The sequence below is a fragment of the Drosophila novamexicana genome, unplaced genomic scaffold (genome assembly GCF_003285875.2).
Source record: "Drosophila novamexicana strain 15010-1031.04,08,12 unplaced genomic scaffold, DnovRS2.1 tig00004554-arrow-pilon, whole genome shotgun sequence".
Taxonomy (NCBI): Eukaryota; Metazoa; Arthropoda; class Insecta; order Diptera; family Drosophilidae; genus Drosophila; species Drosophila novamexicana.
In genome coordinates this window covers 4,420,680-4,434,868 of record NW_020825051.1, presented here as the reverse complement: position 1 = coordinate 4,434,868, position 14,189 = coordinate 4,420,680, and the positions used below count along the sequence as shown (strand labels likewise).

General features: G+C 41.9%; 2 protein-coding genes across 3 annotated transcripts in view; one reads left to right on the top strand and one right to left on the bottom strand.

Moving 5' to 3' along the window:
* LOC115769880 (junctional adhesion molecule A) overlaps positions 1-12,560 on the top strand; it is a 63,443-nt gene extending 50,883 nt beyond the window's left edge. Inside the window, exons 6-7 of one of the 2 annotated variants that reach the window (XM_030714885.1) lie at positions 10,650-11,084; positions 11,942-12,560. In XM_030714885.1, coding sequence (XP_030570745.1) covers positions 10,650-11,011 — 362 coding nt within the window. In that variant the 3' untranslated portion in view covers positions 11,012-11,084; positions 11,942-12,560. Of the gene's footprint in view, positions 1-10,631; positions 11,294-11,941 lie in introns of those variants that run through there. The other variant, XM_030714884.1, reaches the window with a different exon arrangement.
* Positions 751-1,470, bottom strand: LOC115769882 (FAS-associated factor 1-like). The gene is made up of 2 exons (XM_030714886.1): positions 1,393-1,470; positions 751-1,345 (listed from the first exon to the last, which is right to left on the bottom strand). Exon 2 carries the CDS (start codon positions 1,226-1,228, stop codon positions 845-847), a length of 384 nt encoding a protein of 127 aa, XP_030570746.1. The 5' UTR covers positions 1,229-1,345; positions 1,393-1,470; the 3' UTR covers positions 751-844.
* Positions 12,561-14,189: the final 1,629 nt, after the last annotated feature.

The following is a 14,189-nucleotide window of genomic DNA, read 5'->3' as shown; positions in this document are numbered from 1 at the left end:
TTCTTGCTCGTTTCTCACAGCTTTTGCTGGAAGCTTAGCTTTATATTATACTAAATATCTGTGATAAAATTTATATATATTTATATAACATCATGATATCAATCTATTCAACTTTAAAGAAGATCTTTACAATTATTTATTCAAAATCCCTGCTACTTTTCAATCACATTGTGTTTATTATTCAAATTAAAAACTCCTTAAGCTCAATAGCCTCCAGCAGTCGCAATTGCAGTTCATCCAAACCAATATTGCCGGGAATAATAAATGAGTTCATAGAGACTATCAGAATGGCTGGCAGTTGATCGAGTTTCACGTTGGCAGCCAAATCGACAGCCGTCTGGCCACAGTGCTTGCCCAGACTGAGTAGAAAGAGTTTTTCGTTGCTTTTGCAGGTCAGATCCCAGCCATAGAGCACAAAGTTGTGCTTCAATAGCTCCAAAAGGCTCTCGTCCTTCAGCAGGCGATGGCAAAATATGTTTGTCAGAATACTTGCGCCATGATGCAAATAAATGGCGAATAGCTTGTGCTGCAAAGATAAACAAAACAACAACAAAATAAGTTTCGCAACTGCAGAACGGGCGTCGATGAACTTTACCTCATTCTCTAGATAGGAAGCCTTGGCCAGTTGCAATGCGCTTTCAAGGCTGCCCACATGAAACTCCGGATGTGGTGCCCCAAAGCGTTGCTTGTAATTATCCACAAACTGCTTGGAGCCGGTCGCCTCGCAGATTGTTCCGTCGGCTATCAAATGGGTTGGTGCCAGTTTTGAGTCGCAGCAAAATAATTGATAGCCTCTTAAATCAGACTCAGAGTCCGATTGGGATTCATCCGAGGAGCTGTCGGTCTACTCATATTTATCATCCGCCTCGAAGTCGCTGCTCGACTGCGAGTTGTTGTGCGGTGTGGTGCTCTGCACCACAAAACTGTGCCTGCGCCCGATGCCCGACTCGGCCAAATTGGTGGCATTGTCAACGGCCACGTCCAGCGGCCAGCCTGACCAGACCTGATGCCTTACCGGTATGTCGGTTATATAATAGACATCAGTTTTCAGCTCCAGCAATGTGGTGTTCGCCGGCAATGTCAGCGAAATCGAGCGTCCATCCGGCTGCATCGAGATCTTGATTTTATATATATGACTGTCGTCATCTTTAGCATCCGCTTCATTCAGAGTCAGTTTGCCAGGGTTGGGCAATTCTTGCTCCTCTTGTTGCTTTAAATCGTGCTCCATTTCCCAGAAAATGTCTCTTGGTGAATTGCAGTTGAAATTGCTTCGGAAAACGCAGCACAAATGTAATGCTTGGCTCCGTTCCAATTTATTTTCTCTCTTGCTGTATTCTGCTTCCACCTGTTTTTCCTTTTAATATCAAATTGTCATTTCGTTTATCGATTTACCTGTTGGTCGCCAAGCTGCCGCCTGTTCCAAGCTGCAAATCCCAAAAAAAAATAAAAAGATTGCCTGAAATAAATTCAAACAAGCTGCAAAATGTTATACAAAACTTTTATAATTAAACGCTAAGCACACTTGGATATTATTCTACACGTAATGAGGCGAGTGCGTGCTTTTTCTATCTGGTATCAAGTTTCTTTTAGCTGTATTCCTGTTGTTGTGCGAGCAATTTCTAATTTAAAGTTGCGAAAAAAAAACTGATTGCAGCAGCAGCAGCATAAAATTGCACGTTTTGGCCAAACTTGAGTAAACAAACAAATGCGCTAACATGGCTGAGGGCCATTGCATGATCACGCCCACATGCCGCCCAGACGACGAAAGCTGACTGTTACAGCTGCGAAATGGGCAGCGCGCAGTTTGCGCTCATTACTCGCAACCAATAACTACACACACTCACACGCACACACGCACATACACAAGGGGCAACACTTTGCCGGCAGCACTTAATTACAAAATGGTTTTTTTGGGCGAACAGCGTAAGAAGCAGCTGCTAGTCGCCTTAGGCAAGCTTCCTTGTGTATACGTACATGTGCCTATGTCTGTATGTGTGTATTATTTTGCTTGTCTTGTTGCTTTTGCAGCTGCAACTGCAGCTACGTCTTGCTGTTGTCAATTGCAACATGCGACGTTGCGCTTTTTGTGCCAATGATGATGGCTACAAATTCAACCTCACAGCACACCCACTTTTGAGCTGACTGTCGCAGGCAGCCTAATAGGTTTTTTGTTTTTGTTGTGCCCAGACATTTATGCAACCCCCGCGCGCACAGAGTAAGTTGGGGGAAACTCAAGCCAACGTCGCAGCAACCCCAGCTGTTCTGGTTCTGGTTTTTCATCCACCTCGAGCTGGGTTCTTGCCTGGCTCTGTTGACGGTTTTTTAAATTATTACATCTTATTTACAATGTGCGAGCTGTTGTTGCTGCTGTTGCCTGCGCTTTAAGGCGTGGCAGCGACATGTTGTTGCGCCTGCTGCTTGTAACAAAAGAAATGTTGCAAATTAAGCGCTCGGCTGCGTGCGGCGCACATGTTTCAAGTGCGCTGCAAACAGAACAAAGCAAGCAGCAACAACAACTGCAATTGCAGTAAAATTAAATAAAAAATGTTCATGTTTCTTTTTATGCCATGCAATGCTCACATAACAGCACACAAACACACACACATACACGCACAAATATTGTTGAGTTGCTGGTAATTGTATTTCGACATTTTTGTTGCACGCTGCGTATGCGTAATATTTTATTATGCAGCATTTTTAATGCCGCAACAAGCACTACGCGAAAATATGTCATCGTTTTGCAAGCGCTTTAACCGCACAACTTTATTTTCCTTTTAATTTTATTTGTTGCAAACCCCGCCCCCTCGCCCCCCTCTGTTATTCAAGTGCGACAAACTCATTTTGCGAGTCGGTTACTTGAAATTGGATTAAAGTTACTGCCGCTGCTCTCAGATTTGTATTTGCTGCGCTACAAACTTTTTAACAACATTTCCCTTGAAGTTGCCTTTAATACATGTCCAGTTAAAATACCAGTGTCCGCTTGGTCAACCAGCAGGGTGCTGGGGCTGGGGCTGGGGCTGGGGCTTGGGTTGGGGCTGTGGCAGCGGCAGCTGAGTGTCGAGTCTCATTTCATGCACACGACAATATCAGTGAAAATGCCGGTAATAATATTTGAGGTGCTCCGCAATGGCGCCTGCAATGGCATATGTGTAGTGCACGTTCCACTGTTAGACAGCCCATCCCCACCTCCCACCCCTCCTCCCCCAACAGGCTGTCTGCCACTTACACGCTGCCTGGCAATGGGCACGTCGAGCAGCTCCCCAACGGCCGGTCCGTAAAAGCTGACCCAGAATGCAACTTGTGCTGGTTAGTTGGCAATGTCTGTGTGTATGTATGTGTGTGTAAACTGAGCTGAAGCTGCAATGTTTTACTAACCACAAAATGCTGTAACTAAACGCGTACTCACACATGTAGATAGATAGAGCTGGGAGGACACGAAGCATACAGCACTACTTATGCAGCACTTGAGGCAGCTGCACAGGTAAAACTGCAGCTTGTTTCACACGAGCTATGCGGCACACACACGCTTAGTTTGGCAACTTTGCCACAAACACACCCCCTCACACACACACACACCCGCAACATATTGTTATGGCCATGCCAAAGTTCTTGGCCCCAAAAATTGTCACCGTTTCTGGTTGCAATGTTTAGCACATTGACAGCATAAACTTTAACTAACATTTTGATATGTACCGGACTATCCCAAGGCGCGTGCACATGAAATTGTTATAAATGTGTGCGATATAGATGTTCTTTAAGCTAAGCTCTTCAGTGCGAAATATGCAGGTTTTTATATTGAACATATTTGCCTTTGCTTCTCCTGGCTGCAGCAAACAAAACAATTCTGAAACTTTTGTTTATTCTTTGCTTAAATGCATTCATTTAATTAGTTGCAAAAAGGCATTCACAGTATTTGTTAGCAATATAATGAAATTTCACATGAAGCTTTTTCTATAGAATTGGCAGTTCTTTTCTTTGGCAGAGAGAAAAATGTCCATTTTATTTGATACACTTGTTGCATTCATCTCAAGTCTCATTTCTTTATTCACCGAAGCCAAAGTGCTAAGAAATCAAGCCAAAGAAAAGCTTTTGAAGCAATAACTTGAGATGGTTATAATACATGACATTTGTATCCGGTTTGCAGTTTTGCAATAAAAAACATTTAATTAGAGATCTGAAAGTCTGTTTGTCAATTTGAATTTGTTTGCCTACTTTTGTTTTTAAAGCAAAAACAATTTAATTGCATGTAATACAACTTGCGCTGGTTGGGCTTTCGAGTTGAAAACTAACTTGACGCTAAGTGCACTTTTGCCTGATTTGGCAATCATTTAAGCACCGAGTCACTCAATCAGTCAGTCAATAAGCTTGACATAGGCCAGCAACATAATCCTAATCCAATTGCCTGGCCACGTAATGGGCCAAGCCGCACAGCACAAAATCGAATGGCAAAATTACGTCTAGTCTGTGAACGGCGGCTGGTAATGTAATCTTGTCAGAGGCTGGGCGGCTGTTTAATCAGCTGTCAAACATCAAAAAACTAATTCAAAATCCTCAAGCGTAACACACTGCGTATGAGTGTTTTTTTTTTTTGTAGGTTAGAGTAAGAGCGCTTTGCTTTGCGAGGCAACCAGTTGGAGGGCAGTGAGTGCGCGTCTGCGGTGCTTTGATAAAATTCGTTAGATAAATCAGCAGGAAAGTGTTGAAGTGTTGGAAGTGTTGGTGTCGAACCCTTTGAGCACTTGCCAGCCAGTAAAACTAATTGAAATCCGAACGAAACTCATTTATTTGCTCTTCAAATTAGAAATCTTTGCAGCTGGCTGCCAGGCAGCAGACAGGAATAAGGAAGCAGCAGGCAGCAGCTGTCAGCACAGATAATTTAAATAAAATATTTGGCCTGCAGATCAATATAAATATAAGTAATGCATACTTTTAATAAGTGTACATAATTCACATATAGATATGTCCAGGCTCGTGCTGACGAGTAAAATGCAACTACATGTCCATTTCTTGCACGATTCCTTTGCTTCTGGTTGCGCAAATCCGCTCGATAACGAAATAAATTGCTTTCAGCAAATGCTTAGTGCTTTGATTAATAGCCACAACCAGCAACTGGTTCTCGAATAAAGCAACTTCTGGCCACACTTTGCTGCTCCTTGTTGCTTCTTTTGCTTTCTTCCTCGCTGATGAGCACACATTTGCTCAAATGTGCTGCGTGTGTGTTTGTGCCGTACGAATTTAATTGAGTGCTAAATGGCACGTAAACTGATAGGTCAACACACACACACACACACACACACACTCGGTCGCAGACACACAGTCGAATAGCATAGACAAACTTTTGCTGTCGAAGGCGTTGCCAAGGACATGCGCTAGAAAACCCAAGTATGTGCATCAATGCTACACGTATGTCAGCAGACGGCGGCAAGGACGAGCACTTGCCAAATTGTGTGGGCGTCAATTAATTTTTATACACATAATGGAAACTTTACATTTGTTAGCCATCCAAAAAGTATGCAACACTCTTTCGATTTGCCCCCTCCTTAGCGTAAATTTGCTAGCAGAGTGCGTCACATTAGCAGCGCAATTTGTTTGGTAATCCCCATTTGGCAAGTCTTTGTGCTTGGCTGAGCAGCAAGGCCTTTTTGGCCAGCTAATCCCAAGTGTTGATGTGCACATGTGTGTGTCGGTAGGGCGCTTGGTAAGTCAACACGTGCAAATAAAGCATTCAAATAGCCAAACAGACGGACAGAGAGACAGGACAACGTCAAAGGCGCCTTGACCGCAATGAGTGAAATGAGAAGCGGTTCAGCTCTCTGTAAATGTATTGGGCTCATTCTCAATCTCAGTGTGGGTTTGACTTATACAAACAGTAAACCACACACACACACACACACACACTAGCCACACGCATTAAACGAGCTCAGTCGCCGCACGTCTCAAGTTTATCAAAAGACAGCAAATAAAAATAGAGAGAAAAACGGCAACGAAAATGAAATGAGCTAAAGGCAAACCTACAGATAAATAGAGCCAGATAGAGACACATATACAGCGATAGAGAGAGAGAGAGAGAGTGTGTGTGAGAGAGATGGCAAATAAAGCTGGCCAGCAATAATAACAACAAGAACATAACCACACTTAATTCATTCGTGATTTATATGAGTCGCTTTCTGTGACTTAAAATGTGGCTGTTGCTGGGCTCTGGTTTTTTGGCTTGAATGGTGGGATTGGAGGGGGGATGGGGGGATGGGGGGTTAGGGCGGCTTCCAAAACTAACGAAACTATTTTTGTGGTCTGCCCCAGAAGCTCACCAAAGTGCTAAGACTTGCAGTGTGCATTCGTTTTTGGCCACGGCTCTCAATTAAAAATTCCTCTTGAGCTGCTCAAAATTCAATTCGAATTTTCGGCCCAGATTCTTGTAAGCCCAGCAAAAGCCAGCAAAACCGCTGATAAAGTACGACAGCAGCATCCACACACACTGACGCACACTCACACACACTTTCACACACACACATACACAAATCTAGAAACTTGGCTAAGCCATGCAAAAGCAAGTTTCAATTTTTTGGCTCGAAACGCCATTTTGTCACTTTGACAAAATTGTTGCTACTTTTCGAATGGGCGGGTGGTCAGAGGGGTATTTCAAACAAAGAGGGGAAGTTCGACCGGGGGCCCAACTTGTCGTTCAAGTGACATTCAATTATTATTTCAGGCAGGGCAACAAAAAGTTTTGCAACAAAACCAAACGAAACGAAACGAAATTTAGCTACAAACGAGCAACGACAATATTGTTAGAAGATAGTATTACAGCCAGACAAATGTCGGGGACTGCAGAAGAGATACTCACGAAGACACAGATACACGAACAAACAAACAAACAAACCGACAGACGAACGAAAGGAGGGAGGGACAAACAGACAGGCGTAGAGATAGACAGTTAGATAGATAGTTGGATAAGGAGAGGAGCATAATGCGTATTTGCGCATTAAATGCAAAACTTGGCAAATAGTTTTGTGCCAAAAAATAAAATCCAAACAAAATTTAACAGCAACACAACTGAAAAGAATTGAAATTAAATGAAAATCAAAACTTTTCAATTGCTTTTTAAGCAAAAGAGACAGCCTGCCCGAAAGCGGCTGAAGAACTGTGAAGCTTAACTTTATTTTACAAAGACAAAAGTGCCTAAGGTGAATGCAGCACGATTTTACCTCAATTAAGCTGCAGGCAGGTACAAGGAAAGATTTCTCGATACATTTTGATTTACCTGTGAAGAAGAATACCACACAAATTGTGACTATCTTGACTGTTACACCTCATTAGAGGAATGTACGCCATGCAAGATATACGAGCGATATATTTTTAATAGGTAGATTTTAATGGATATTGGCAAAAAGTTGTTGCAAGTTGGGCAACCGAATGACTGGAAGACAGGCGAGTGCAAGTGCGAGTGCTCGCAATTTGGGCAGAGCCCAGAAGCATGCAGCTTAAAATTAATGACAGCGAAGTAAATGTCAGCGTAGAATGAAAAACAAGCCCGAAATGCCAGGCGCAACTTTACCAACCGCGACGTGTGGCAAAAACAATAACAGGACGTGGACAAGGACAAGGACGAAGAGGAGAAGGAGGAGGAGGGGGAGGAGGATATGAACGTGCATGTGGATGTGGATGTGGACAGGAACGGGGAGCTCGAAGGACGCTGACTGCGATGCATGGCTTCCGGTTTTTGTTCGCGCGCTGGTATTTTCCGTGCCCTGCCGCCCTGCTGCCCTGCCACGGCAGCCATTGCCATTGCGTGCGCGAGTGTCGCATATGCACATTTTATTTATAAACTCGCAGCAAAGTAGAAAATAAAAAGCGTCCAGCCTCGAGCGGTATGCACCTCAGCAGGCGTTGCAACCCCTCCCAGCCTTGGCCCCTGCTGGGTATTGCATGTGCTGCGATAAAAGTGGTAAAATGCTTATCAAGCTCAAGCCGGATGTGCACGGTGTCAAACAGTGGCAGCCGTAGACGGAGGGGCCAGTAACAGCAGCTGCAAATAGTTTTTATGGCGACTGTAATATAAGCGGTAGTTTAATGCATAATTGAAAAGCACGCAAAGTTAAACAATAGAGGCGAGCATCGAGGCACCCGATCACAGAAAACACAAGGATTACACAGGCATGCAGTCACATAAATGAATGCGGGCCGGGTTAAACATAAAATCAGACTCGGTTGTGAAATATTTTGCCAATACTGTCACACTGAGGGCAGACGAAGGACAGACGGCCACACAGAAACAGCGTCACACTCACATGCGGTCACACTAAATATGCAATTCGTTTGTTGGGCCCCTTGTTTTGTTAGCCAGTGTAAAGCAGTGGCAAGGGCCACGACTTCGCTTCACTGACCATTTTGCTCGTATTTGACTTAATTTACGAGTCACAACACGAGACGTGACGCGGGCGAAAAACTCTGGGCAAATTTCTGTCAAATCACAATTTAATGGCAATCAACATTTTAGCTATTTCGCACTTACTTGCACTTGGTAATGGTAATTATTTAACAATAAGTGTGCGATGGAGCACGAAGCGGAAGCGCAAATGAACTGTGAAATGTTTTTACAATTATAAGTGCGAGACGCACTTGGAAATAATTGCACAAACACACACACAAACACACACACACACACAAAGAGCAGACTTGGAGCATAGTCTGAGTGCGAATTAAGTGGGAATCAGCATTGAATAGCATATATATATATATAGAGAGAGTATGCTAATTGAATGCCCACTTAAGCCAAATCAGGCTAAATCGGCGCTTTGTGTCACACTTGAGATGCACTTAAAGAGCGCTCTCTCAGCCGTCAAACATTACTCGTCTTCATCCGGCGACTGCACAAACAAAACGCGCTATAAAATGTAAAAATACTGCCAAAGTATGCAAAGCTCCTCATAAAAACACTCAAAAACTAACGTGCATTGCAACTGTTGGCTGCTGCTGTTGCTGCTGCTGCTCCTGCTCCTGTTGCCGGCACGTCCTTCGTCCTTCGTCCTGCATCCTTCGTGTGCGTGCTTTTGTCTGTGTCTGAAGCTAGCTACTTGCTTAGCTCCTTCCTGCCGCCTTTGCATGCCCTGGCTTCCTTCCTGAAAATCCATCAGCGCTAATTTTGCATATTTTACTTGGCTGCTACTTTATTTTTTTCCTCTGTCTATCTCCCTCTCGCTCTCCAGTTTATGCGCTTTTATTTGGCTTAGCCGGCTTGTGACTTGTGTTTTCACAGCCGCAGCCCAAAGATATTTTAGATATGCGCAGTTAAGGGCAATCCGGATTCTGTGGCCTTGTGTCTGCTCTGATGATGAATTATGTGCGCCACGTACGTTATTAATAATTCCTGTCCTGTCAACAAATACATTGTTACATTTGCCCCCGCTCACACCTCTCGGTCACAGGCCGCCCACGTTGCGTATGCGTAATATGTTTATTTTCAGCGCTGCGGTTAGAAATTTATTAAGCAGCTGCTGCGCAGCTCAAACCGCAACATTTGGAAAAAGAAAAAAAACCAACTCGTGTTCAAATTGAAGCCTGCGGACGGCAGGCGTGGGCAGCACTAGGTCCAAGGAAGTACACGCCTCTGCGTGCCTCCAGCACAAGGACACACGCAGTTATATCAGAGCGCTTCAATCAACTCAGCTTGTTTATATTGAATTCAATCCAGCTTTAGCTAATACGATCGTTTCATGTAACGTGCAGCAGTTGCCGCTGAATCAGCTGCAACATTGCGCATACGCCGCGTGTTGCGTCATCGGCTAGCCGAGCTGAGCTGCAGGCCGAGGGCTGTTTGTTTGCACATTGTATTGAGTTTCAAGTGCACAAGTTAATTGCTTGAAAAATTGAACTCAATCAATTACCAGCACACACACAAAGGCATGCGATATGTGCGTGTGCGTGAGGGAAATGGAGAGAGGAGAAGAGGAGAAGGGGCAAGGCGTTGGCTCCCGTGGGCAACAGTTTTTTTTTTTAAAGGAGCACACACATCGCGTGCACACGCACCGAGTGTGCGTGTGTGTGTATTAACACTCCACTTAATAACGCCAATTAATTTTTTGGTGTTGCATACTTACAGGCGCTGCGGTTATTTTATTGTTTCGGCATAAATGGAAATATTGTGAAATTTAATAGATTTAATTTATTTAAATTGCCAACTTCGTCTCAAATTAGGTAATCATTTGCTTTGCTGCCATTTGCATTTAAATGTTGCAGGCACAAGAACTGACAGCTGACGGCAAATCAAATGTCGGCACTTTTGGGGCAACTGTGGCAACTGGGCAAACAGAAGCTGCACATTAATTAAACATTTATGTGTCATGCACACAAATACACATACAGACAGCTACAAATAAACACTTGTATGTGCAAAAGCCAAACAGAGCGCAACAAATAAAGAGACAAACAGCAACAACAACAACTACTTCAGTTGGCAGCGGACACAACCACACACAAGCACAGCCACAGCCGCAGACCCATCCACACACACCCACACACGCACACGCACACACACAGAGTTAGTGAAGCAAACTCACATTTATTTAGTTGCTTATTGTTCAAGTACAAATTTAATATCTAAGCTCAAGACAATGCAATAAAGTTGAAATTAGTTCGGGCCATAATTTCAGGTGAACATCCGGAGGCAATGCAAACTGGCTCATCCGGCTGCCAGTACAATTGGCTGACAATTGTCATGCTGCTGGGCCTGGTGCTCGGTTACAGTCAGCGGCAGCAGCAACATTGTGCCACACTCGCCACATGGGGCACTCGCAGCCGAGACGTCACGCTCGCGGCCAGTGAAAGTGACATTCGAGGAACAACAACATCATCAGCAGCAGCAGCGGCAACAGCAGCTGCGAAACGTGCTACTACTGGCGGCGGCCTTGAAGCGTCGACTGCGGTTAGCCGCAGCAGCAGCAGCAACAGTCGACAGGCGTGCCACGCCCACGCCCTCGCCTACGCCCAGGCTAAACGCTGCTGCCACAGATGATCGCATGCAGCCGGACTAAACAGCGCGAACTAAGCAGCCACATGAAATGTGTGCGCCAATGTATCCACAATGTGTATGTATCTATATATCTCAATGTGTATGTATCTGTAACTGTATCTGTATCCGTATATGTAAGTGCATATGGTATGACTATCACGGCTAGCTAAATAGCGGCATATTTAGTCATTGGTCAAGTCCTGTTGCCAGTTCAAAACTAGCAATTTATATGTGTACAACTCTTAAGTAGATGCTGGCGCACTCCTAGCGAAAATGTTCCCTTGCATCCCCCCGCCCCGCCCCCTACTTAGGCAAATGAATTAACATTTAATGTGTATTTTGTATAGTTTAAGCAGCGTGTAAATAACTAACGTAAACTTATTAACGTAATTGCAATATCAAATGTATCACACAACAGCAAATAAGCAAACAAAAATTGAACAAAAAAGAAGAAAAAAAACACACATAAAATACAAATAGCGAAAAAAAAAGGAAATACACAAATGCGAAGCGAGCGAGGCGCATTAAATAATTAGATAAAAAACGTGGCAGCCACAGCAGAAATAATACTCACAGATTGAGTGGCCATCAAATATTTAAATTAATTTCCATATCATGCAAATATTTGCTCAGCGCATTTTTTCCACACCAGCTCCCATGTTATGCTCATATTTATATCTTTTAAATCATCGAATGCCAATTAATTTGGTATATCGATATGACAAATAGTAAGATGTAGAGCACACCTGCATGCAAAAAAGCTGGAAAGACTTGGCAAATATCAAATGATGCCCTCAACTTTTCATGTTGTGCTTTATATATTTATTTTCAAGCTGCTCTTTTTTGCTCTTTAAATATTTGTTAATCGTATTAAGCTGCATTATCTGAACATATTTTTGAAAAAATATTATGTTTATTTATTTATCATTCCAGGCATCAGAAATTACAGCTTTAATTACGTTTCATTTGATTTGATTCGAACTTTATGTTTGTATACCCTTATAGAGGATATTATACATATTTTATGAAATGTGTAACGCGTAGCAGGAGATATCCCCGACACCATAAAGTGTATATATTTTAGGTCAGCATCGACAGCCGAGCATATGTTGCCATGTCCGTCCGTCTGTCCCTCTCCCCCATTTTCTATGTCTCTCAGTTATATGTTTTATGCTATAGGAAAGATTGGTGGAATAGTAGGATCTCAAATACAAACTATTCTGTTTTCAAAGATATTATTTTAACAAACTCAACAATTTTGAGCTGCTCACATATCCACAAAGGGAATATGTCATCAAGGGTATTAAATCATCGGATAGCCTTACTTTCGTGTTTTTAGTTATATTTGGACGAGTTAAATAAATATATTTTTATGTTTGCCATTTGATTCTGTTTGACTGTGAATTCTATAAGTTAATTTAATTTGAAGCCACTTGATGTTGGAATTTGCATTTCGCACAGGACAATGCGAATTGCTAACTCAATAAAAATTCTGTTGACACGCCACATAAATGGCGCATACATTTTAATCAATTGGCATAGAAAAAAATTCGGAGTTTTTGCTAAGTTTTATTTGTTAAACACAAACACAAATATAGCTCAATTATTGGCTATAAAGCTATCAAAATTGGTAATGTAATTAAAAATAGGTGGCTGAGGCTGTGGCTGCACGTCGTGATGCAAATTGAACTACAATTAAATTATAATTAAATTTAATCTAAGGCCACGTTATAATTTGCAATCAATATTGTTGCTGCAATGCAGGCAAATATAATAGCCATCATAATAATTATTATATTAAAATTAACGATATTAACAATAACAGTTTGTCCCATTCCAATCAACAAAAGTTAATGTTAGTCACATAACTATAGCTCACATAAGTATGCATATGTCTGCATATTGATTGCAACATAAAATAAGATTATAAAATGATATGTTGGCCACGATAAGGTGCACAACTTTCATGCAACCTTTGCCTTTGACATTCGGTTTTACGCAAAAATCAAAAAACTTCCTTTATTCTTCAGGTTTAAGGCGCATAATTACCCAGAAAACACAAACAACACACCTAATCAATCAAAATGTAAACTGTTTATAACCTATATATATATATGCTCTATATATATACATACGTATAGGGTATAAGTGTATCTAATAGCAAATGCCAGCCAATTGGTTATGTTGAAGCCTAAAAAGGTTTGATAGCAACTATTTAAACACAGCATATTAATTACACTTTTATTGTAGGTCATCAGACAAAATGAATTCCTGTACATTAAAGTTAATTAGTGCAACTTTTGGAACCTTGAATGTGCGAGTGTGTATGTGTGCGTGAGTGTGTGCGTATAATCCAAATTATCCACATAAGCTGCATATTTAAAATACCATATTATATTAAAACATCATCATGGCATAGTTGTTAGTTATGCGTTTGAATAAAGCAATTGAATTGTATGAAAGGAAGCTAGACAAAACTAACGAGTACTTTTAACTGTTGAATTCAAATACAAGTAAATTAAAAGAACAGTTAATTAAAAGCTAGTCCGAATTTGTATTATAATAATATATTGTAATACTATGTATAATTGGCCAAAACAAAAACAAATGAGCACACGCGTAAGCATGACATAATATAGAAGACTTAGCAAAGCATTACAACAATAACAAAACTCATAGAAACAACAACAAAAAAAGCCATTTGCAAATGTCGCCAGAATAAAATACAAAAAAAAAAAAAGAAAAACAAAGCATTTGTCAGTAAAAAACATAAATTGTGAACTGTTGAGCGTGTGCACGTCGTGCTACTGCAACAACAGCAAAAAACATCAACAACAAATGCAACTATGTACATTAAATAGTGCAAAATGAAACACAGTTAAAAATTTTTTTATTTAAAAGAAAATGCAGGCAGTTACGTGTTTTGATAACTTTACGATTTGATGCAACTCGTGCGACTTGCGGCTTTCATTCCTTTTGATATAAGCTGTTCAATTATTTATGCAAACTACAATACAGTGCAGCAGCAGCTGGCATAATACCCTGCCCGCCCGCGCCCGCCTGCCTGCCCACCTAGAAAATAGGCAACGACAGCCGAAGAAATGAAAAATAAGCTGCAACGTATGCGTGTGTCACATGTAATCTCGGGATTATAGACAGCAACAACCAGGCAGTCCGGAGC

Coding starts and splice junctions, on each gene's coding strand:
- LOC115769882 (XM_030714886.1), bottom strand. CDS start 1,228: ATGGAGCACGATTTAAAGCAACAAGAGGAGCAAGAATTGCCCAACCCT.